Here is a 23,822-nt window from a genome sequence, read left to right as displayed (position 1 = left end):
TTTTAAAACCCCATTTGGGGGCAAAGTCAGGGAACTAGAATAAGTCTTTGTTCTTTAAAAAAGATAAAACTTCCCTGGCAACACTATGCATGCAGTTTTTATGTCTCAGTGACCAGCGAAATTAAAATGAATTAAAAATAATACTTCAAAAGAAGTGCCTTGAGGCCTTTTAAGATAGTTACCAAGAGGCCTATCTTGCATCTCGAAGGACATTAACTATATTTCCTATGTGAGTACAACTGCTTCAATAACCAAACCTTCATTCAAAGATTCATCTTGCTAGACTTACACTGTAAAAATATAAACTGAATGCTTTAAACTCCTAGAAGCAGCAATCTAGACTTTTCTTTCGATAACATGAAACATTAAAAGGAAAAAGGGTTGTGACTATTTTTCTAATGCATCATGTTTGATGTTATAACAAACTGACAAGTACAGCTAGAAGATACATCCAATAATCCAAGAATATATTTAAGTACGCATGGCATGTAAGCCTACCCGAGGATGGTGTGATGGGTGTAATGGGTGTGGCAATGATTCCATTGGCATTGAGTGCTGCCATCTGCTGCATCTGTACGGCGGCAACTGTTGCCACAGGAGACAAGTACGCTGACTGGGCAACCAGGGCCTGCTGTTGGACAAGCTGTGGACAAGGAAGGAAGCAGAGACAGGAAGGAGATGGAGAGGTAGAAGAGAGGAGGGAGAAAGAGGGGAGAAAAAGTGAGGGTGAGAGAAAACAAAGACACAGTTAAATGGGTATGGGAAAAAGAGAGAGAGTGGGAGAAAAAGGGGAAAGAAAAATGAGAGGAAGGGGCAGGGAGAGGGAGTGATGGAGGAACAGATGAATAGAGATCTAATTACAAGGCCATTATGTCCCGAGTCAGTGGGTTAATGGTTGTGTGTTGCGGGAAAGCTAATGCCAGATGACGTATGTTCTGTTGTGTGGGTAATAACATTAGCCTGAATTAGACCACTGATAGCCTCTTCAAACTTATTACATCCTTTCATAAGCACAGCACTCCCCTTACAAACTTGGTGCATGCATGTGCAGCACAGCGAATGTTTATGTGTGTCTGTGCTTGCCTGTGCGTTGACCGCCTGCGTGTAGGCATTGTAGGCGGGGAAATTGAGGGTCATGGGGCTGAAGATGCCGAGTTGGGAGGCCACCTGCTGCATCCTCCTCAACCCCCGCTCCTTCTCTGTGTCTGCAAACTTCACCACCAGACTGGACGACGCCCCCTGCGAGGACAGAGGTGAAGACAGAATTAAGTTTCAATTGCAAGTAATTTTCGGTGTTAATGGGCCCAGGCTTCGTGTTGATTCATTCATTTCCTCTATCCAGTTAATCCTTTATGAGTCTCGTGGGACTCACGCTTATCCCGGCACAATGAGCAGTGCAGGGCCAAAGCAAATACATTTACATTACATTATTACCTACAAAAAATGCAAACTCTCCCCTGCGGTTCACTGTATAAGCCTTTAGAAGTACATACACATATTTGGTTGTGTCTGTTTGTTTTATGCGTATGGATTTTATCCTTTGCGATCATGTGCATGCTGCTTACAGGCATTGTGCGGCTCCCGTGCAAGCTGTTGATGGCAGCTTGGGCTTCGGCATGTCCTTGGAATTTCACAAACGCGCACCCTGTAACAAACAGTCATTGAATTAAAAATAAAAATGGCACTGCATGAAATGAAGCACTTTGTGGTATTATATTTGAGTGCATTTTACCTTTGCTGGTGCCATCAGGCCCTCTCAAGACAGTACACTCATCTATGCTGCCAAAGGGCTCAAACAGCCTTCTGACGTCCTCATCGCTTTGCTGCTTTCCCAGCATGCCCACAAATAACTTCCTGTCCTCTGAGAGGCCAAGGATGTGTGGAGGAAAGGGAAGAAAATGTTATGAATTCAATGTTATATTCCCAATGCTGGCGACATGGCTGGTATAGAGTAAAGGCTGTCTTCAGTAAAAGAAAAAAAACAATCTTTTTATGGCAGATTCAATTTATGTCCACCAGGTTGCAGTATTGACCACAGAGACCATAAACCAGGAAAGTGGCATGAAAAGAGTGTGATCTGAATGTGTATGTATGTGTGCGTATTTATAGAAAGCAACTTGCCAGGCACCCCGCTGACTACTTTCCATCTCTATCTGATCCAACTTGACACCTACCCTTCTATCTGGCAAACAAGGACATCTGTACACTGTGAGGACCTTTTGGCCAGTCTTCACAACGTCAAAGGTTTATTACAGGCTTGATTTTACAGTTCTGGTTAGAGTGATTTAGATTTGGATTGGATGGTTACGTTTACAGTAAGGGGAATGCATTATGTCATTATGTCACATAGACAGAAAGACATAATGCAGGAGTACGTGTTTGGATGTTTAAGCGTGTTTCTCACCGCCTCTGCCCTCGCTGTCAGCTGGTTTCACCTGGATTGGCCGATTCATCTGAGGGACAAGCAAGCAGGAATACGGATGGTCAACATAAACAAGCCTCTCCTGGACATATTTGTTTTCTAAGACTGACTTCACTTTCATTACATTTTAGGTAACATATTTTACTCAAACATTAATTGGTATTTTGTAAATCAGCAGGTATCCATCAAAGAAATTTTGACTTTCCACCAGAGTAAAATCAATATTTTGAACCTTTTTTTTTTTTTTTAAAGGCGGGTTTAATTTACTTTAGCAAAAAAAATCATTTTTGTTCACCAACTGGGCAGCAATACCAGGAAAATGCACAAAAATCTCTTAAACAACATAACCCAGACTCATTACTGTAACTATATGCTGAATATTCACACCTGTGTACATAACCAAGGTCTGATATTGAGTCAGGGAAAACATCGGTTTTTGTGGCATGTTTTGAAATCCAGACAAGCATCAAGTGTAATGACAAATCAGACACAAATACTAATATTGTTGTAAAAGTAAAGATGAATAGACTGTAGCTGATATTTTTATGTGGCTCCTGTGTGTATCCAAGTGGGATTTATTTTTAGCAGCAGATAAATGAATGTTAGCAGGTAACAGGTGTGTCTGAACTCTGTCCGAGGCTGGTTGATCCCTGCCAAACGCACACAGTCTTACTACCTATGATTTCTCACTCTCTCTCTCTCTCTCTCTTTCAGCCTCTCTGTCTCACACACGCATGCAGGAGTACAGAGGAGGATTGAGAAGTGACGAGATTAAGAATGCAGGCCAGCTGATCAGGATTACTGAAGAACTACGGATTAGATGAGGGACAAGAGGAGGTTGAGATACGGCGACGAGGCGGGGGAGGCAAGGGAGAGAGAGAGATTTTGTAGTGGGGTGAAATGACAAGTGTGTAACAGGACCAGGCGCGGTCAGCTAAAAATAAAAGGATGTTGAACGAGAGACAGAAAGAGAGAGACCTGGGGGACCCTGCCTAACTTCGACCGACTGAAAGGGCAGGTGGAAGGCCAAGAGGAACCTGGGGAATGAATGGAAAGGCTGGAAAAAGAAGTAGTACATGAAGAGCGAGAAAGAGAGACCAAGTGTGGGAGGATGAAAGCAGAGCTGCCCCTGAGAGGATGATTCAAAAAGAATAGAAAGAGAAATAGGGGATGGAGGGAGGGCGGGAGGGAGGAGCTGGGCGTGATTCAGTCGTGACTTGCTCTATCTTTAAAAAATGTCACGACTACACCCATCCACTGCCATGAATGCTAATGCACGCGTGCAAACACACGTTCTCCATGTCTCCCCCTATTCGTTCGCTATTTAGAGAAAGAAACACAGGTCTGACGCACACACACACGTAGAAGCACACATAGGCACAAAAACATACTAAACACACACAGTGCTTAGTCATAGCACTGAGGCAATGAGGCACAGTGTTAATGCCAGGGGAATGGGCTGGGGGAGGAGGAAGAGGAGGAGAGCTGCAGAATGATGGCGGTGAAAAGAGGAAAGCAAGAAGAGAAGCAGGGGGGTGGAAGGAAGGGAGGAGGGCAAAGCCGCAAAGACATAGAAGACAATTCTAGTTTCAAAATAACTTCTAAAAGTTTGAAATAAATAATGTTAAAGAAATCATGTACTTGTGTCTCACTGCCAGTCAATATGTGATATTTCCTTTAAAATAGGTACTTTATGTCTATGAGGAGTTACTGAAAGATGGGAATAAAAACACAGGAAGAGAAAAGGAGGGCAGAGAGACGGAGGATCAGAGCTGCAGAATGAAGGTGATGAAAAGAAGGAAACAAGAAGAGAAAAAAGAAGGCTGGATCAAAAGGAGGGATGGAGGTAGGAGACGAGGCTAAAGGAGATATGAGCCAGTGAAGTGACATCTAAATATACAGCAAGAAAACACGCTCATCAAGTACAGTTTCACATTTTGCAAAATAAATTCACAATGAGTTCTAAAACTATTTATTATTAATTATATACTTTTTTGATTGTAAGCAAAAGATTAATCAAAATAGAACAAATAAAGAACATAGAGCAAAAAACAAAAGGTATTGAATAAAAAGGAACGGAATGGATCTCACCAAAAAGCTCTTATCTGTGGGTACATTACTCTAAAAAGTGGAGGAATATAATCTTCATTCATATGCAGAGATTTGCTGTTTGTTCTTTAACACATTAATAATAATAATAGTAATGAGGAAATTATAATAATAGTATTATATTATTATATATAGGTCTCAGAAAGGATCCATGTATATATTAATACCTCCCTGCCAATCAAAATAGGATTTTAAGCTCAATAATATGTAGTTTACAGCTATAGTTATTGAAAGACGGTGATAAAAACAGAGGAAGAAAAAAGATGGGAAGAGACAGAGAGGAGGAAGACAGAAGTACGGTGGAAGAAAGCGAGGAAGGGGAGAGAAAGAATGGAGAGAGGTCCCAGTGGGGTGTTAAGGCAATGTAATGAAGCTGGTAATTGAAGAGAGGGAAGAGCAGCGAGAGACTGATCCATACATTTGATTAATCAGCTCTTAGCTGTCACCACAAAGCTATTGATCTAAGACAAGGCCATCACACACACACACACACACACACACACACACACACACACACACACACACACAAACATGGGCACACAAGGGGTGTGCAAAGGAAGGAATGATATGTACTTTTAACCCCACACTTTTATCGACTCAAGCTGTCAGCATCATCATAACCTTATGGAAAATACACATAAACTTCCCCCTAAACTAAGCTGTAGTGCCTCTTCACCTCACTGTGCAATACCTTTTGTGCAATACTTTTGTAAATAGTCAACAGTGCAATAGACCTCAATACTTGAAATGTGCAATTCACTTGTATTTTTATTTTTTATTCCTATTTATTCTATTTATCCCCTTCGTATATTTTATTTATATTGTCTCTGTATTATATATATGTGTGTGTGTGTGTGTGTGTGTATATATATATATATAATATTCTGTAACTCTGTAACTTCTGTCGGTGCTGTGCTTTTTTGGAAATCGAATTTCCCAGAGGAACCCACCCGAGGGATTAATAAAGTTCTATCTTATCTATCTTATCTTATCTGACCGTCTTCCATAACCTTGAATCCATCCATCCATCCATCCATCCATCCATCCATCCATCCATCCATCCATCCATAACCTTGCATCCATCCATCCATCCATCCATCCGTCCATCATAATCCTAGCCCTGCTCAGGGTGCTTTTGCTGTCCATCTAAGTTGCCATCCATCTTGTGATACAAACTCATTGATCAGCTCCGTCTTGTCCATTGATTTCGGATTGTGTTGTAGAGCAGGCTGATTGTAGCAGGATCTACATCCACTGACCCTTTCCCTATCCCTCTAGCCATCCATCACTTCTTCCATTTGTTCATTCATTAGGCCTATTCAAGCTCATCCTTGAAACAGACTGAACAGAAACACCTCCTGATTTCAAACTAAGGCCTTTGAATCAAAGCTTATCAAAGCATCTGTGCGAGTGTGCGTGCGTGTGTGTGTGAACTTTAATAGAACCATATAATATGAATCCCACATGATGTACTGCAAAGGATGAGAGGAAGAATCAGAAGAGATGAGGAAAAGCAGCAGGTGAAAGGTGCAGTCGGCCGGCATAAAGACACAATAGCACTGGAAAATTGGCATAGCAACGAGATCGTTGTCATGGCAATCATATGACGGCACACTGGGTAGGTAAACAAGAACGCTGGTTGCCAAGGGCGACTCCTGTGCTCTTTGAGTAAACAAAGAATTTGTGCTGGAGGAGCGTTTGCTGGCTTTAACATCACACATTTTTCCTGCCTTGTAAAATAATAAGAGAAAGATGAGCATTTATCATAAGGACATAACACACAGAATATCATGAAACCCTCAGAATCGGCTGATTTGTAAAATAACTTCAGTATATTTAATGAAGCCCTACATGAAAACGCTTCAAAATTTTCATGTAGATGTACAAAGGGGTGGGTCAAAATTTGGTGCTTTTTTTAAGTCACCTTATTTTTACCAGCATTTTTTAAAGCAGGATAAGTAAAAAAGGAGGTAGCCACATGAACTTTTCAGGGCTGAAATTCACATTTAAGCTCATTCAAAGACAGCAAGAAAATCAATTTTACACCCACTCAAAGTGTCTCAATCTAAAACAATCTAGACTAAATTCTTCCCACCTTTGCGCCATTGGTATAGGATATATAACAAAAGCAAAAGTGCACTTTAATGTCGCTGACAGTGAGTAGCAAAAAACCCCCAAAAAACGGTACCCTGGATGCTTAATCTGTTTTCACAGAAAATCACATCTGTGAGCCACATCTCCACGTGCGATAGGTGGCTTGTCAAAAAAATACCATCTAAAAGGTTTCCTGTTTACCTACATTTAAATATGAGGCTCATTTTCTAACTGTGATTTCTTCTGACACAGGAGAATCATGGCTATCATATGCTCCAAACCGCTTTGATGGTTAAGCCTTAAAATAAAAATACCACTAAAATTAGATTTTGGCGTTTGTATGCAAAGTTATCACATGTAAAAGGTCTGCCTTTTACCTACATTTTCATACCAGACATTTTTTTAAATGTAAATTCTTCTTTCCCCTGTTCAGCGTCCCTCTAACACATCCTCTTATCGTAGCATCATAGAGAGAAAAATGAGCCCTGAGTAAATGTAAATATATATGAGCAATAAGATGAGAATAATGGAGAGATAAAGGCAGTCTTAATAAGTAAGGGTGAGGGATTGAATCTACATTGTAGTAATTAAAATTCCCTTGAGCCCCAGTGAAAAATTCAAACATAGTATAGCCCCCGCTAGTCATTCACACTGTATTTCTGTCTCCTTTACTCCAGCACTCATGAACAGCCACATGCTCCTTTCGAGTCGAATTATCCTCTAATTACTCACGTTCCAATTAGGGCTTAATTAACAGTAACCATCTGCAAACACGTACAAGGAGCTGGCTTCATACTGGAGCGTGGTTTGATCCGTCCTGCTGCATACTAAGAAGCCCTCCCTGAGAGGCAGAGCTTCTATATCTCAGAGGAAAGTGAATTCATATGTGAGGCCACGCATGAGGGTGAGATATGTGATATACGATGGTGTGCGTGTGAGGCACATCCACACACACAAACGCACACATGCATGATCATGTACGGCATGCAAACACAGCCCATTTGCATGCTGAGGTGACAACACACGCACACACATACACTGACACACAGTATCCACTACAGTTTTCCCCCTTCTCAGAGCATCCGCCCTTTGGCACACACCGAAGCAAACACATACTACACACATACTGTTAATCTTACTCCCTGCAGTAATGCAGAGAGGATTGTGCAGGATTAGGGGATATTAAATCCTTGGATTATCCAATCAAATCGTATTCTCCCCCCTCCCCCACCTACACAAAATCAGTGGAATAAACCATTGCACAGTGTTATGAGGGAAGGGGGTAGTGTGTGCATGTAAATGTGAGCGCACAAACACTATTCGGGACATGGATTAAACGACGGCGCTGAATCAATGTTATCATTTTGTTCTTTTGACCCTTTTTTGTCATTAAATCGCAAGAAGAAACAAATGTTATCACAAACAGTAATATAAAACTGATTACAGAGCACAGAATCACAACATTCAATCGTGAGCGTGCGCGTGTGTGTGCATGTGTGTTTGTCCACCCTTCCCCCCTTTCAATCTCTCTCTGGAGCACTCCATCCACACAATTTCAGATGTCTATTTTCCAGAGTGCACAAGAAAGGAAAACTATTTTTACCCCTTCTCCACGATCTAGCATTATTTCTCTCCCTCTTCCTCTCGCCTATCCTCAATTCCCCCTGACTCTCAGCTCCATAATCCCTTCATACCCCATGACGTAGCCATCACGGCGTTTTTTTTTTTATCTTTCTTTTTCTTCTTTCTTACCATTACGTCTTACTTTCTTACTCTCTCCATGAATTTTAGTAAACCCATCCTCATCATCAGCATGCAAAAACTAAGCTAGGCACAACTGTTTCTAACTGTGAATATTATAAAATATTTTAGACTAATCCACATGACTGATTTATACGACTCTACCTTTATTCTGGACTCAACAAAGTTGAGGGCACATTGTAAGTCTGATTAAACAAATTAATTGTAAAATTAAGGACAATTGATGGTGATCACGCAGGCATTTTAAGCTAGAATGCAAATTTTGAATTTTAAACATTTTTAAAGAGAGAAGCATCAATAATTCAGTGAGCGTAAATTATTTTGCAGTTATTTTGGCAAATGATTAACTACTTCATTTTTTTTTTTTTAAATCCATGGTTTCAACATCTAGTGGCCTAATGTTAAAGGCACCAAATAACTATATTTTGTATCTCTCCTGAATCTATTTATTAACAAAAAAATACAAAGAGGATGTGTAGTTATAGAAAAACATGCTGAAAATAATTAAATGATAACGGATAATTTGAGTAAAACAATTCCAATTGTCCAAGAACAAAAGCAATTGTTTTGTTCTTTTCTTATTTGCTGTTCTTTCATCTTTTGCTCACAGCGGTGCACATATTTCTCTAAAACACCAAACTTGCTCTCAGAAAAGACTGCGGCAGGTTTAGCTCAGCTAAAGTCAAGATGAAAGGAAGAGCGACTTTGATTACCAAGAGTAGTGAAACCAATTCAGCTGTTTGGAAACCCTTTGGTTTCGAGGAGTCTGAACTAGAAAATGCAATTTTCGTTATGTTTCAAAAGTGAAGTTAACTTATTAAGCCATGGTGATCTAAATAGTGACCAACAAATCTTGGAGATAATTGATCTGAAATTCAGGAGCGGAACGACACCCGTTACAGTTCCCTTGCTGTCATAAATCTATAAATGCCACGTCCCCCCCCCCCCCCCCACCCCCCCTCTTTTCACAGATATCAGAGGGCTTAGCCGGGCCCACACGCTGCTCCGGACCCTCACTGAGGCCTTGTAATTCATCTATCATCTTTGCTATTCTTTTTCTTCTTCATAACCTGCTTCCATCGAGGTCTGGACTGATCAAGTGTGGAATTATGGTGATCTGCATATTTGATTTTTGCAAAGATTTGATGCCCTTTGCCCTTCCTGACACATCCCTCCTCATTTTTCCAGACTTGGGACCAACACAAAGCATAGATTGACTTGTGGGCCCCCTTTTTACATTTACCTTCAGTTTTGCGGTCCTTGCTAATGAATTGTGATTCTAATTTTTGTCATAATCAAGCCCTAATTTTAAGTGATATTAAAATACTCCATGCTAACCAAGTTTTCACTTTTCCGACAAAGGAAAATCATCAGGACTGTGACAAAAATTCTACTCGCTGTAATAGTCTTAAAATATTTTACTGTTACTCAACAGTGAAAGATGGTCCAAAATGTAAGGAAATCGCATAGACATCAGCTTCGCTTTCACTACATGTGGCCGGTTATGGTTCCATGCATAGCCACCCCGGGGTGTCACATGTAGGATATGGTAAATGTGACACCCTGGCTCACACCTCTCATTCACAGCTGGATGAAGACACTGAAACGCGAGAAACAGATACAGTGAGCGCTGAGGTGGAGCAGCTCGGCAGCACAGCTCCACCCCACCTCGTCTCTCTATCACACCACGTTAGGCTTTGCATCCCTCAGGTTACCTAGCAACCTGGCATCTCAGCTCAGCTCCGTTGCCTGGTAACGGGGGCCTGCAACCACAATACAAGCTCCTGAGCGGCCCATCCCCCTGCTCTCATCCCTCCTCCCTCTGTCTCTCCCTCATTCTCTTCTTCACACCTGAGAAGTCCGCCCTCCTTCTTCTCCACTCAATACTCTGTGTGGCAATTAACCCTTCACCAGCCTCTCGGATTAGCAACATATTCTCTTTTCTTTCTCGTTCTCTTTTTCTCTTTATCAGGCTCCATAGTAATGACACCAAACCATCCATAAAGCAGAACTAACTACCCTGTTGATCCCTATAATATTATATGCTGTTTTTGTCAAACCCCAATGAGAACATTCTGCATGCAGCAGTGGAGCACTCACTGAAATTTGATCCTCTGGATTTAGTCCAACATAATCCAACAGCACTATAGCGGATAACTGCTAGACCTATGCACTTGGACCTTCTTTCTATTTTAGGGAGTGTAAGTCTTTTGAGAAACGAACGGCTGAATTAAAAAGGCTGCTCAGAGCCATAGAAATTCATGATTGCAAAAATCTCATATTCACTGAGATTACATTCAACACGGAGCCAGCGACACGTTCTTGAATGCTCAGATAGTTACAGCATGAGGCAGGATCCCAGAAAATTAAAGCAAGAAAAACATGTAAATGACTTGTGTGTTCACATAACAGCCTAACAGAACTAAAAACACCACACTGACTGGTGATGATTTAGCTTTTTTGCATGTCACAGGAATAAAATAGATGTATGAAATTGTTTTTTTTAAACTTCTCTTTCTTGGAAAACAATTCATAGTTTACACTTTAAATTTTAAAAGGTATACCGCTTTAGCCTTTTTTCACTTTATCGCTTGTATAACAAATCTCTTTAATTCATATTCTTCTTTTACAACGTTTCAAACTTTTTATATGAAAAATAAAGTTGTGTGGGGCCATTAATAATCCCATAATAGTTTTTCATTTATTTCATTATTTTAAGTGTTTCTCCACAAAATATTTTAAATAGTCTTTTTGAAAGATGTAATAGAAACATGTAACAAAGTAGTAATAAAGGGAAACCATCCAATCCTGACCCAAAAACTTGAAACAAAACTAAAATTTGCTGTTGCTCACACTATTACTATTAATATTTTGTGTTAAAGTGATACTAGCATAGTGTAATGCACATTTTATTCAAATATACTTTTTTTCTCAGTTAACTAACTGTAACTGACTAAATAAATATAATTTTATTGGTACAGGAAACTTGAGTGAAATTACAAAAACAAATTTAAAATGTATTCCTCCATAAAATATAATTATATAATAAATAATTCCACTGAGTCATAGTCGTTGCTAAAATAGCTTGGTTGCTTCGGGGTAAATAGAGAAAGGATTTTACTCATTTTGATTAAATAATGTTGATAGAATTTAACATAAGCAGTGTAACCCTGAAGGTTACATTTCAAGCTAATCCAAACCTATATTTTTCTAAATGTAAAATGTTCTAAATTCCCTCTATATTCTTCATTCTTCAGTGAATTTTTTTTTACATGCTGAAGAGTCTGTGGAACGACCCTCAACGGGATCACTTTTCATTAAAGCCATAAAAAAGCTTGATAAAAGGTCATTTTAAATTTACTTTCTGGGACATTTTTGAAAGAACAAAAGGTTTCCAGCTTTGAGAAATAAAAAAAACAGAGCCTTTTTTATATATAAGAATTTAAATGCCCTCCCCACCTTGTATAAATGAATTTATTATACAAAGAACTCACTGCGAGGTGCCTCTAGGCAAAACCACGTTTGGACAAACTGTGCTATCAGTGAACAGAAGTAAATATTGGAATAGCTTACCAGTTATAACAAAGGAACATTCTACATGTTCCACAAAGGCTTATAGCAAACCAGAACTGTGATCATATTTAATTTAGTATGATTGTATTTTATGTATTATTCTTTTGTTTGTGTTCTTTGTTTTGTGTCTATATGGTATCTGAATAGTGTGCAGCTTCATATGATGTGGTCCAGGGACTGTATGTAAATGAGTAGTTTACTAAAATGTGGCTTGTTTATATTTATATGAAGGCACAGCTCTATCTCAGGCCTGGCTAAAGCAGGTGACTAAGAAATATCTTATAATCAACAAGTTACTACTGCAGTACTTTTAAAAGTCAGTCAACCAACTAGTATTTCATGGCTGTTGTTTTTTTTTTTTGCACATATACATTTTTGGATTCCCTAAAGAGATTTCAGCTAGAACCAAAGTGAAATCACCAGCATGGTAATAAAATAATTTTTGTTAACTACTTTTGTTAATTGGAATTTAATCTACTCAATCTACAAAGACATTTTTGTCTGACCTCAAATTGTCAGAAACAGCAGAAAAAAGCATAGATTTCTGTTAAATAAGGCACAACAGCCTCATTTTCACACCACATTTACTAACAGCGCGTATCCAAAAATCTGTGTGTAAATCATGTGTATGAACATATCACACACAAATCAGTGTTTTATCAATATTCTCATAGCGGAATTTGTTCATACTTTATGAACAATTTTTAAGTGCCTTAGACCAGGCTGTCACAGGAAATTAGTTAAGTAATTCAATTCAGTTTTATTTATATAGCACTAAATCACAACCACGGTCGCTGAACTAAAAGCAAAACCCGGAGCCCAGTTTTCTCTGTCTCCCGTATGAGGCTTGTTGTCCTGTTCCCATTGTTTTCTGTTGTTGAACGCAGCATTATTAAGTGTGGTGATTTACGTTTGTGTAATGTGGTCACTTAAAGCTCCAGTATTGCCCTGTGGTCAGAGGAAAATGGCCATTATTCAGATACGAAGTTGGAGTGTGGCTAGAGGGGGGACCTCAGAGCGGAGGTCATACCCCAGGTGCAACCAAAGTCCTGTCATCCCCTTGCCTGCCTAATCACATACACACATATTCAGACACACACCAGTGGCCCCCTCTGACAGATGTCTCTGTTTAAATTGACAGAAGTGCGCCCTGACTCCCTCCCACTCCTCCACCACCCAGAAAAAGCCCTTTCTTCTGCACACCACCCGCCTGCCCCTTCCTCCACGCTCATTATGGGAAACTCTTGTCTTGTTTCCTCCTTCTCTCTAACCCGAACTCCTCTACTCCTCCCCTGTCTCACCCTTCCCCCCTCCCCGTCTATACACCCCTATTCATGCCAAACCTCTTCACGGCCCTCCTCCACTCCGCTTAACCTCCCCTTTCATTCACACAAATTCACACATTCATTCACCCCCCCCCCCCCCCCCCCCCTCCCCCGGCATGGTCCTGTTCTATACGTCCGCCTCAGTATAGACACATAAATATTACATGCTGAGACACCATGTCTGGATTGCAAGCTGTAGCTTTGAGAAAGGCAGCCTCACATGGACATGGACAAAATAAAAGATGCCAACTCATGCCAAAGCATGCCATGCCATGAAAATCTATGTAAGACGGAGTGTTAGGAAGAGTAAATTAATTCAAGTAAAAAAAAAAGGGGTGATCACTGATGAAAGCCCGATCCAAGAACAAATGCTGAGATCTGCTAAGGTCACCGCATTTAAGTGATCCTCGCATACTCTGATTTCTGACAATTGTTTTCTACTCTGAAATGCATTTGTTTTATTCAAATGGGAAAGATAATCCTCTTGTAAGCTTACAATAATCAGTCAAATGTATTTCTATCTGCATTAACGTGGAACATCTATCTTATTTTGTAAAGGTTTCTGCTCACTAAAGAGGTTTTGGCCTTCCCCCCAAGCAAAGTCTTTTTTTAAGTGGAGGGAATTTACTCAAGTATAAATTTATTATGCCTGCAAACCTGAATTGGATGAGTGGAAGAAAACAGATGGATGGATGGATAAATATATTTTTCTATATGCACCTTTAATATATTGCCTTGACACATCATGCTTACTTGCATAGCCGCCCTAAAGGGCCACTTTCAGCCAGGAAAAAACAGTTCTCTATTTTAAATATGAGGATTTTAGTGTCAGTGGGCAGTTTACAATAAGCCAATGTGTGAACCCAAGATTTAAATAGCTACAAAAAAGCTGTGCTTGTGCAAGTTTTGAAGCAAACTTCACAAAATTACAACTCAGGTCTTTTCATTCAGTGAACGTGGACACAAGGCTGTGCTAAAGCTGTCTGGCTTTACAAAGCAGATGGTGTGTGATATGGACTCAACTTTACTGCTACTTTAGAGTTCAGCATCTGAGAGACACACGGCCTGGTAATCATCCATCCACACAAATATCATTTTACAAACAGGCCAACACATGAAGGTCCTTCTGTGTTTATTTTGTTCAGGTAGTACTTATGAGGACCAAAATCTGTTTACACTGGTAAATCACAGAAAGCAGCCTCTATAGCCATGTGCCAATGATTTTCATTAGCAGAGCCTAAGATTAGAACATTTATTGCTTATGGTTGTGTGGTTTTATTTTAGGTTTTATTTCTTTTTTATGATGACATTAAAGTCTGTGTGTAAGCTCATAGGCAAAAATAATACTAATAATAACAATACTGTGACATAAAACGAAACCACCAGAATCTTAAAAACGACCATACATATTTCATACCACCCAGCACTAGCTTAAGGTTAAGGTAAGTCTCTAGGAAATGAATGTAAGTCATTGTAATGGCCTCTGGAGTCATGTATAAACAACAGTGTGTGTTGGAGTATGTGTGCATGTGTGTGTATGTGTGTTAGGTCTTAAAGAGGCAGGCGCTCTCCAGGGTCAGGTTTTTATTAGGCTATGATTAGATTCTGCCTCATTTTTGTTGTGAAATATGAGGCAGGCACTTTTTCTCTGCCCATGTTTCATGCAAAAATGTACCCACATGCACACTTACAAACACACACACACACACACACACACACACACACACACACACACACACACACACACACACACACACACACATGCATGCACAGAGCAAAGACTTTTGTTTTAAACAAACAAGCCAAATCCCTCCCCTCACAAACACCCTTCTGCTCTGCATATCCCCTCTGCATCACTCTCTCCAGCTCCTCCTCTTTTTGTCTACTTCTTGTACACACACACACACACACACACACACACACACACACACACACACACACACACACACAATTTTACACCTGTCCCTCTACTCCCTTCCCATCCCACACACAGCGAGGATAAAAATAGAGAAACAGCACGAGGGAGGGGGTAAGCGATACACATCACAAACCCCATCAGGAGGGGAGAGATAGAGGGAGAGGAGGGAGAGACAGAGAGGAAATATAGAAAGAGAGAGAGAAACTGAGAAAGAGAGAGATTTGGGGTCTGTTCTAAATTGAAAGTGTAGCAGTAAGCAGTGAAGGGGAATAGTAAACAGTGCTGCTGACCACATAAATATGCTAAATTAGCCTACAAAGTCGCCCTAGTGGATAATTGCTCATCATAGCTTTGCCCCACAGGGAGGCTGTCTGCCAAGCATCTTAGATTCCACATGGAAACACACACAGGACGTACACAACATGGACACATTCTAAGTGGATCTGATAAACATCAACTAAAAGTAGTGGTTGATGTATACCTGAAGAGATCGCATCTATCTTCCCAGGCACACTACTGACATACTTAAAGGGAAAAGCGATTATTTATGGTGATATTTCCAATGTTGGTTCTTTTTCTTGGGCTGCCCTTAAAAGAATGAAGTGACACTAATTATTAAGAAGAGGCTGTTGTTTCTGCACCGTCTAACCATCTGTGTCTGATCTCATCAATACTATACATACACAGGATGTTGTGGAAGTCAGTTCAGTTTCCACGGTTTTGATTTTTGATTTGACTTAATAAAATGCTTAGCAGCTATAGACGTGTTTCCAGGATCAAGCCTTAACCCTGAAAATACTGTAGTTAAATTTACACCATCAAACAGCATATTGCTTATAACCCTGCCAGTGTCATTATGACTGACACCTGACAAACCATGTTTTTGTTCTGTATTTCTCCACAACATAAGTTTAGGGGTGCCAGCGAGAGCTTAGACCTCACAGAATTAGTAAAATCCCAACACTTTTCCAAGATCCAGCATTAACTCTAAAACAACCAGCGATGCACCGGTGCATCGTGCTGTTCACATCAGTTCTCTGTTGTTCTGATTTCCAGCTCATGCATGACGCAGCAGCACACTGTTTGTTAGTGTGAGACCTAATGTGGGGAATGGGGGAAAGTAACAGCAAAGCGTTCAGAGTTTGGAGGGATTTCACACTGCTACACTCTTTGTGTGTTTGAAAAAGTTTTTTTCTTTTACTTCACAGCTAACTTTGATGAAGTGAGTCAACATTTACAGTCTTGGACTGTTCTTTTGTTGAGAAAAAAATGTTTAAGTATAGCCTGATGTTATTTTATGAATAAAGGAAGGATTCCTAGTCTCTTCCTCACAGTGAGGATTACAGCTTATTAATTTAAGGCTGGTATCGGATCAGTGCTCATTATCAGTAGAAACCGAAAGCCAAGGTAACTGTGTCATATCGGAAATGAAAAAAGCTGGATCAGTGCTCAGTGTCAGACTAAATGTATTTAATCAATATCACCACTACAAACTTTTATTCTACTTTTTATTCTACTCCTCTGTAGTATCTCTTTTGTTAAGTACTGGTGGTGCTTCTTCTGGCTTTATAATAATTCATTAGACATTCAGTGTGTCACAGAAAGTACATCGTGTATGTGTGTGTGTGTGTGTGAGAGAGAGAGAGAGAGAGAGAGAGAGAGAGCTTCAGTTTGGCTCTAATCAAAAAACAGGGAGCAGAGTGCTGCCTTGAGAGCAGTGAAGCATGACAACACACACCTGGTAAGCTGCTTATCACACTTTAATTTCACCTACATTGAGATCTGCGGATGTCGGCGTGACCAAACAGATGTGTGTGTGTGTGTGTGTGTGTGTGTGTGTGTGTGTGTGTGTGTGTGTGTGTGTGTGTGTGTGTGTGTGTGTGTGTGTGTGTGGTGTGTGCAAGCAGGTAGACGTATGTGTGTGTACAAACAGTTGTGTTTGAAGTAGCACAAAGATGAAGGGAGCGATAAACACAAAGAGAAGAGAGCGTGCAGATTAAATGGAGAGAGAGATATCGACAACAAAGAACAAAAGAAGCAGATAAGAGGAGAGATATGGGAGGAAATACAGCAGCAGTAGGGCTGCAGAGAGATAGAGCGATAGATGGAGAGCAGAGGGAGATACGAGGTTAAAATCTAGCCAGGCTGGGAGGGAAGTGTGGCCTGATGAACAGCGACAGAGGGAGGGAGAGATGCATGGGGGATTAGGATGAAACAAGGATACTCTAAATTTGATGTTTGCATGAGCACGAGTGTGCCTGTGTGTATGACAGTGTCTTTTACCGGTGTACGTGTAAGCAAACTATGACTGAGCTGTGTGTCTGTTAGTGTCTCCAATGAATGTACAAGAAATACAAGCTTTTTAACTTACATAAAAAACTGTCAAAAATGAAAGAAAAGATGTGAGAAAAAAATTATATAACCAGGCAACAAATCAACATGTCAAACTAATTATACTGTAGAAATATTCTGACTGCAGGCATAATTATTATTAAGGAGAGAAGAATATGTATCCAAAATGTCGCCTGTGCATTGTGCTAGATTGCAGTGGTCCACACACTCTTTGGGGATGACATGTCCTTCTAATGGTTATCCTGGATTTGTTCACTGGAAGCTGAGCCTTCACCTCTGACCTCGGACACATGGTATCACCCAAGTGCTACAATCTCTCTGAAATAACAAGACCCACACTAGCTGCAAAGCCAGCCAACAGTGTATTTCTGTGGATCATCAAAGCTTTTAACTTAAATAAATCCATGAAATATATGTACTGAGGTTTTGTCTTACTATTGTATGAATTCATTTCAGCTATTCTACTTTATTTAAGCTATTTTGTGGAATTTATTTGGCTGCTTTGATAGAATAATTTCTCGGCTGTTGATTTGATATATTTTAGCCTTTAAAATCGAGCATCCACTACAGTATGGCTCTTTTTGCAGAAGTAAAAGTGGTTCCTTGAATGAGACACCTTTAATAAGATATCTACAAAATAAGACCAGGAATACATCTGTGGGGGCAGGCTTTTACGACACTAAATATTTATATTATTTGCATTTGGGAATAATGAGGAAACCCCTGCATGCACATATGAATTTAATCTTCATGTGAAAACAAATGCTAATATGTGGCGGATAAACATAAGCGCTTTCACATGGATGTATCCCAGAGGGAATCTTTGCACCACATCTAATACACCAAAACATCTGTGTGCTACAGCAGGACTTTAATAGTGGTTCCACTGTTAAATTTCTGCTACTGCGACAAATATCATGTACTATCTTGCTCCCTCCCTCTCGCTCTCTTCTTGTCATGCTCCCTCGTCGCTTCTCATTCCCTCTGTGTCCAAATTAAACACAAGGCGCAGGACACTCTGATAAGGCCATCTGTTCGTATCTCCCTCTCTCAATCCCTCTGCACTTTTTCTTCTTACTCCGTCTGACAGTCTATCGCCCCTTGCTGAAACTATAGAGCACACCTCTATGCATTTCTCTTCTTCTTTTCATTTCTCTACTGGCTGATCAGAGCATTAAATCCCATCGGTGAGTGGCAGGCAGGAGCAGTAACACTCTGTAGCGTTGGACTTGTCATCGAACGTTTAATTGCTAGGCCGTGGGTGTAAAAGCAACACATCAGAGTGTGTGATGCTACAGCTCAATTAAAGTTGTATGAGGTGCCCGACGTTCCTCCGCCGCCTGCAGTTTAGAGTGATCCCGAGATTCACACGCATACACACATATACACACAGACCTCAGCCCTCGTGCCTCACAGGGAGCTTAGAATCTGACTATGAAAATGAGTTTGTGATAAATTCATCACAAAGCTTAACAAATAGAGCCGGCAAAGAAGAAGAGTAGGGGAGGGGGGGGGGGGGTGAAACGGTCAAAGGGGTCAACTAATCAAGAGGAGGGGAAATGAGACGAGGGGTAGAGGAACTGCGAGGGGGAGGGTGGAGGAGGGAGATGGCGCGCGCGTGAGAGAAGGAGGACTTAGAAGGGTTACCATTAATGACTGTGAAATGAGAATCCGAGGAGGAAGCGCTAGTGTGCAGTGAGAGAAAAAAATGAGTAAAAGATAGCAGGGAGGGAAAAGGAGGGATGAGAGAGGAATACCATGAAATGAAAGGGTTCAGGCTAGTGTAATATTCTACTGCTGTAGAGAAACTGGAAGACGTCAGGAGGAGGAGTTGAACACAGGACAGAGGGGATTTGAGAGTGGGGGGGGGGTGCGGAGATGAAATTGAATGAGAGAGAAAGCATATGGCAGGTCTGGGGAAATAAAAGGAAGAATACGGAAGAGATGAAAAAGCATTTCTTAAGGAGAGAAAAGAATGGGACAAAGGGAGGATGTGTGAAAGAGAGTGAAAAATCTTCTTAAGTCATTTCTAAATCCCGTCAAAGAAGTCAATATAGGCAAGGGAACGGAGACCAGGGAGAAGGGAGACATGCGCAACGCAGTCTCACGGCAGTTCCCGAAACAGTCACAAGCTCTAATCTATTAACTTGCGTTTCTGTAAACGAATTTTCCAGCTTTTCTGTGGTCCTGTACTCAGATTTCCTGTCCTTACATTTTTGTTCTGCTAGTCTCGGACGTACTGATTTATGTTTGGGTACAAAAAGTTCATATTTTCCACTTTTAAAAGAAAAAACAAAATTTCACCGGTCACACCAGAAACTTTGTTTCGAATCTTGCATGTGACAGATTTTTAATCATTTGTCTTATTTTTTAAGATGTTATCTATTTAAAATACAATAGCTTTTGGTATTAAAAACAGCCTGGTTAGGTTTAGCGATTTAAACTGTGATGCGCCAGCCAGAGATTTTCAGAGTTTCAGAGATAATGGGAGAAATAATCGCCGGAAGGTCAAAGTGGCTGGATCCCAAATTGTCACTTTCAAGGAGTTCTTTAATGTTTTTAGTAACCAAACGCCACTTACAAAGAAATGCACAACTAGCGAATTGGATATTTAAACTACTGGGATAGGTTTGGAAAAATGGAAAATTTTCTTGGATTTCACACAAAGCATATACTTAGCACTGAAATACAATAGTTTCAAAGTCGTGCTGACAACAATATTTGTGTCCATGATCAGGAACAAACAGATTTTTCACAGTTTGGCACGAGACCGGGTTGACACACAGGTTTCAGTGGTTAGTGAAATGTGATAGCAGAGCTAAACCTTAGCTGCTCTATACAAAGTTACCAAAGCCAAGCATCAAAGTATAGAATTAAATGGAGACATTTAATTTAATTTAGTTAATCGCTTTAAAATGTTATCATTCGTTAGCTGTAGTCACCAAACCAGTGTCATGGCTCTGGATATTTGTTAAATATGACTGAGCTGTGCTTCTTGTTTTGATTTCATTACTGTATTAGTATTGGAGACAATTTTGATTCATTTATTTTAACTGGGCTTTGGGTCCTCTTTTGAGATTAATACATGTCTGTTCGTGTGTTTTTAGTTTAGGTAGTGTTTCTTCATTTTCTCTCTCTCTCTATGTCTTGATGACTTTTTCCTCCTGTGCTTTCCTGTCTCTGTCTTTTTGTTTAGTACCCTTTCATACTCAGTCCTATTTGTCTTTTGTTTATTGTTTTACTCTGAATGCTAATTTTGTGTCTTGTACTAGTTTTACTTTCTGGTCTTTTCCCCCCTAGATCGCCTGCCCCACCCTAACCGTCCTCACCCATCGTTGACCGTTTTCATCTGTGTATATTTGTGTAGTCCTGTCTTCCCCTTCTTGTTTCCATATTCTCTTGATTGATTCCCAGGCTCTTTGAGTTTATTTTTTTGAATTTGCGTGTCACTTCCCTTTTAGGGCTTTTTATGTCAACCAAACTAAAGACTCGACTTTTGTTACTTCCCTCTACTTCAGTGGCTGCACTTTGGTCCTCATTCCAACCCCAAACGACATCCAGAGTGATTAATGAGGCTGCTGATGGAAATATTTGTGAGTGCTTCAACTAAAGGGAAGTGTTGATGACAAACTGTGTCAGCCCCTCATTTACTGCTATTCATGAACCAATTCACTGAGCTCAGACATGCTAAAATTCTTGCAAGTGCTTCATTATGAACACTTCTGGCTCAAATTAGACAGAATAAGTGATCCAACCGGAAACCAAGACACACCAAATGCAGAAAAAGTTATGCTTTTCATGAAGAGTCCAGGCCTATATCAGCCCACGAATGCCACACCCTTGTTTCAGCACCAGCCTTCCTCAGGGGAGTGGTGCTTCTGATTGTTACATGCTGACTCTTTAGTAAATCTTTGCAGCTAATGAGTATCCGCCCTGCAAATGTTTCCTCTGTGTGTCCAGAATATCTATCACAATTTATCTGGAAATTTGCAGCAATTATGTTCTTGTAAGTCAGCCGTATAGATGATTTCCCTTTTGCGCTTAGAGACATCACAGAGGAATGTAGAGAAACTAAGAATGAGTTAAAGGACAAAGGGCAGTGCACACAAGAAAAGGGAGACACAGCAGACAGCAGAAAGGTGATTATGAAAAAAGGTCAGGCTTCTTAGCAGTCTCTAATTGGATTACTGTCACTATAGTGTGTTTGTATAGGTGACTGCGAATGTGTGACTGCATAGAGGTTCAAAAAAAGTATGCATGACTGCAATATGTATGCAGAGATTTCATGCTTGTGTGTGTCACAACACTTCCCTTCCCCCAACGCCTTTTCCTCACGCTCTTTTTCCACAGTTTTTTTCACACAGATCTTATCAACACTCTGGCTCAGGAAGAAGGTGCATGAAGTGAAATTCTGATCATTAGCAAGTCAACGAACAGAGAATTCGAGAGAATGCTAGCGCCTCAGAGATGGTAGAAGCACGCTTACTATTCTGTTCTAAATGGTGGAAATTGGGAGTCGGATAAAACTGGGAAAATGCCATTTCGATTAAACGCTTCGTATTTTAGCCACACAGTGTGCAAAAATACAAAATGCTCCAAAACGCATACTGTAATATCTGTTTTTAACTGCAGTGGAAATCAGGTCAGAGAGGGAAGAAAAAGAGAGAGAGAGAGAGAGAGAGAGCGGGAGTGACAGAGAGGTAGAGCCTGCGAGACAGACACCGCTCTCGCAGTTTCCCATCCATAATGAACACCGTCCTACCCCGGCCCCGGTGCAGCGCACAATCCCTCACTGGAGCGACCGGAGGGAGACTGGGATGAGACAAAGGGGAATGGCCACATTAATTACATACACTCTCTAGGCGGGAGCTATCACCGGAGGCTAACGCAGGAGCCGACAGAGAGATGGAGCGACAGAGAAAGATAGAGAAATGGAGATGATAATGCTTACGGAGTACCCTATGTGTCTCCAGCGAGAGGGAGTGTTTGTCCTTAGCAGCAAGACGCCTGCCGGCTGCTGAGTTATGTCAGTGTTACTAATGGGAGCTGAACCTCCAATCACACAAACGCACACTGATGCGAGGCCACTTTTGTGTGTGTGTGTGTGTGTGTGTGTGTGTGTGTGTGTGTGTGTGTGTGTGTGTGTGTGTGTGTGTAAATTGGATGACAGAGTCTGTATGTTTGCTACAACAGGAATGTACATGGAAGCTTGTGTGTATTGTTACATAAGTGTTAAGTGTGATTTATCTGGGGATGTTTATGTGTGTGTATTTATGTCTGTTGATGTGCACTTACCCCTGGTAGTGTTTTCTGCTCATGAAGAGCGCTCTGGGCTTTCAGCGCAGACTCTCTCGCACAGTACGTCAGAAACGCACATCCTGTCAGACAGAAAGAGGCAGAGAACGAGAAAGAGAGAGGGAGAGAGTAATGGTAGAAAAGGTCAGGGTACGGCTCTAATATTTGTCATCCTCTATCTCTGTCTTTGTCAGCCGGGTCTCAGAGCAAAACGTGAAATAGTCACCAAAAAAAGTAATGTATTTGTTCATGTTCACGGACACAAATTGTCATTGTTTTTCAAGACAGTTGGCACAACTTTGAAGGTAATGTTTTTTTAATAGGAGGTATATTTCATGTCTGCAGCCCCGAGTCTGGCTTTGTCACCCTGGCAACCAAGACAACAGGGCGATGTGATGCACTTTAACCCAAACCTTGATCTTTCTCTAAACATAATCAATTCGGCTTTTAAAGACAATTAATAATGTATGACACAAATTAACTGTAAATATCTGTCTCGTTTCTGACTTAAACTGTGATCTCTGGTATAAGCGGGGAAATGATTCCCTCTGCCACAAACCCCTTCAGTCTCCGAATGTGGACAAATCACTACACATGACACCAAACAGATTAAAAACAAAAAATGTGTGCAAGACATGAAGAAATGAAACATTGGTGTCCAGGAACATGAATAAATACATTAACGATTATGACTACTTCACCACTGCCTTGAGACTGTATTGTTATATTGCACCCCCCCACACACACAAACATACACACACACACTCTCCGTCATCATCCATTTAAATCTTTTAAATGTTGTCTTTTCTAATACCTTTCCTGATTACTTGTCATCATATATTCTGGATATACGCGTGAAGATTAAAATATTGATATATAATCATGCATTGTACGGTAACTATGCTCCCTAACGATGTTACTCTAGAGCAGAAGAGGACACTCCACGGCACGGCACATCTCAGTACGGCACGCC

General features: G+C 40.6%; 1 protein-coding gene across 3 annotated transcripts in view; it reads right to left on the bottom strand.

The window, feature by feature from the left end:
• The window catches only part of celf3b (cugbp, Elav-like family member 3b), a 33,095-nt gene that overhangs the window by 6,543 nt on the left and 2,730 nt on the right, over positions 1 to 23,822 (bottom strand). For all 3 annotated transcript variants that reach the window (XR_014279866.1, XM_082553108.1, XM_082553109.1), the window contains 6 exons: positions 22,850 to 22,932; positions 2,405 to 2,453; positions 1,733 to 1,861; positions 1,566 to 1,645; positions 1,084 to 1,239; positions 499 to 643 (listed from right to left, as the gene is read on the bottom strand). Coding sequence is in view for 2 of the 3 variants with exons in the window: in XM_082553108.1 (XP_082409234.1) it covers positions 499 to 643; positions 1,084 to 1,239; positions 1,566 to 1,645; positions 1,733 to 1,861; positions 2,405 to 2,453; positions 22,850 to 22,932 (642 nt within the window). In the remaining variant the exon portion in view is untranslated. The remainder of the gene's footprint in view (positions 1 to 498; positions 644 to 1,083; positions 1,240 to 1,565; positions 1,646 to 1,732; positions 1,862 to 2,404; positions 2,454 to 22,849; positions 22,933 to 23,822) is intronic.

The sequence above is a fragment of the Aulonocara stuartgranti genome, assembly GCF_965226115.1.
Source record: "Aulonocara stuartgranti genome assembly, chromosome: 11".
NCBI classification, from domain to species: domain Eukaryota; kingdom Metazoa; phylum Chordata; class Actinopteri; order Cichliformes; family Cichlidae; genus Aulonocara; species Aulonocara stuartgranti.
The sequence above is the reverse complement of the archived record's forward strand: the minus strand, read 5'-3'. Positions and strand labels throughout refer to the sequence as shown.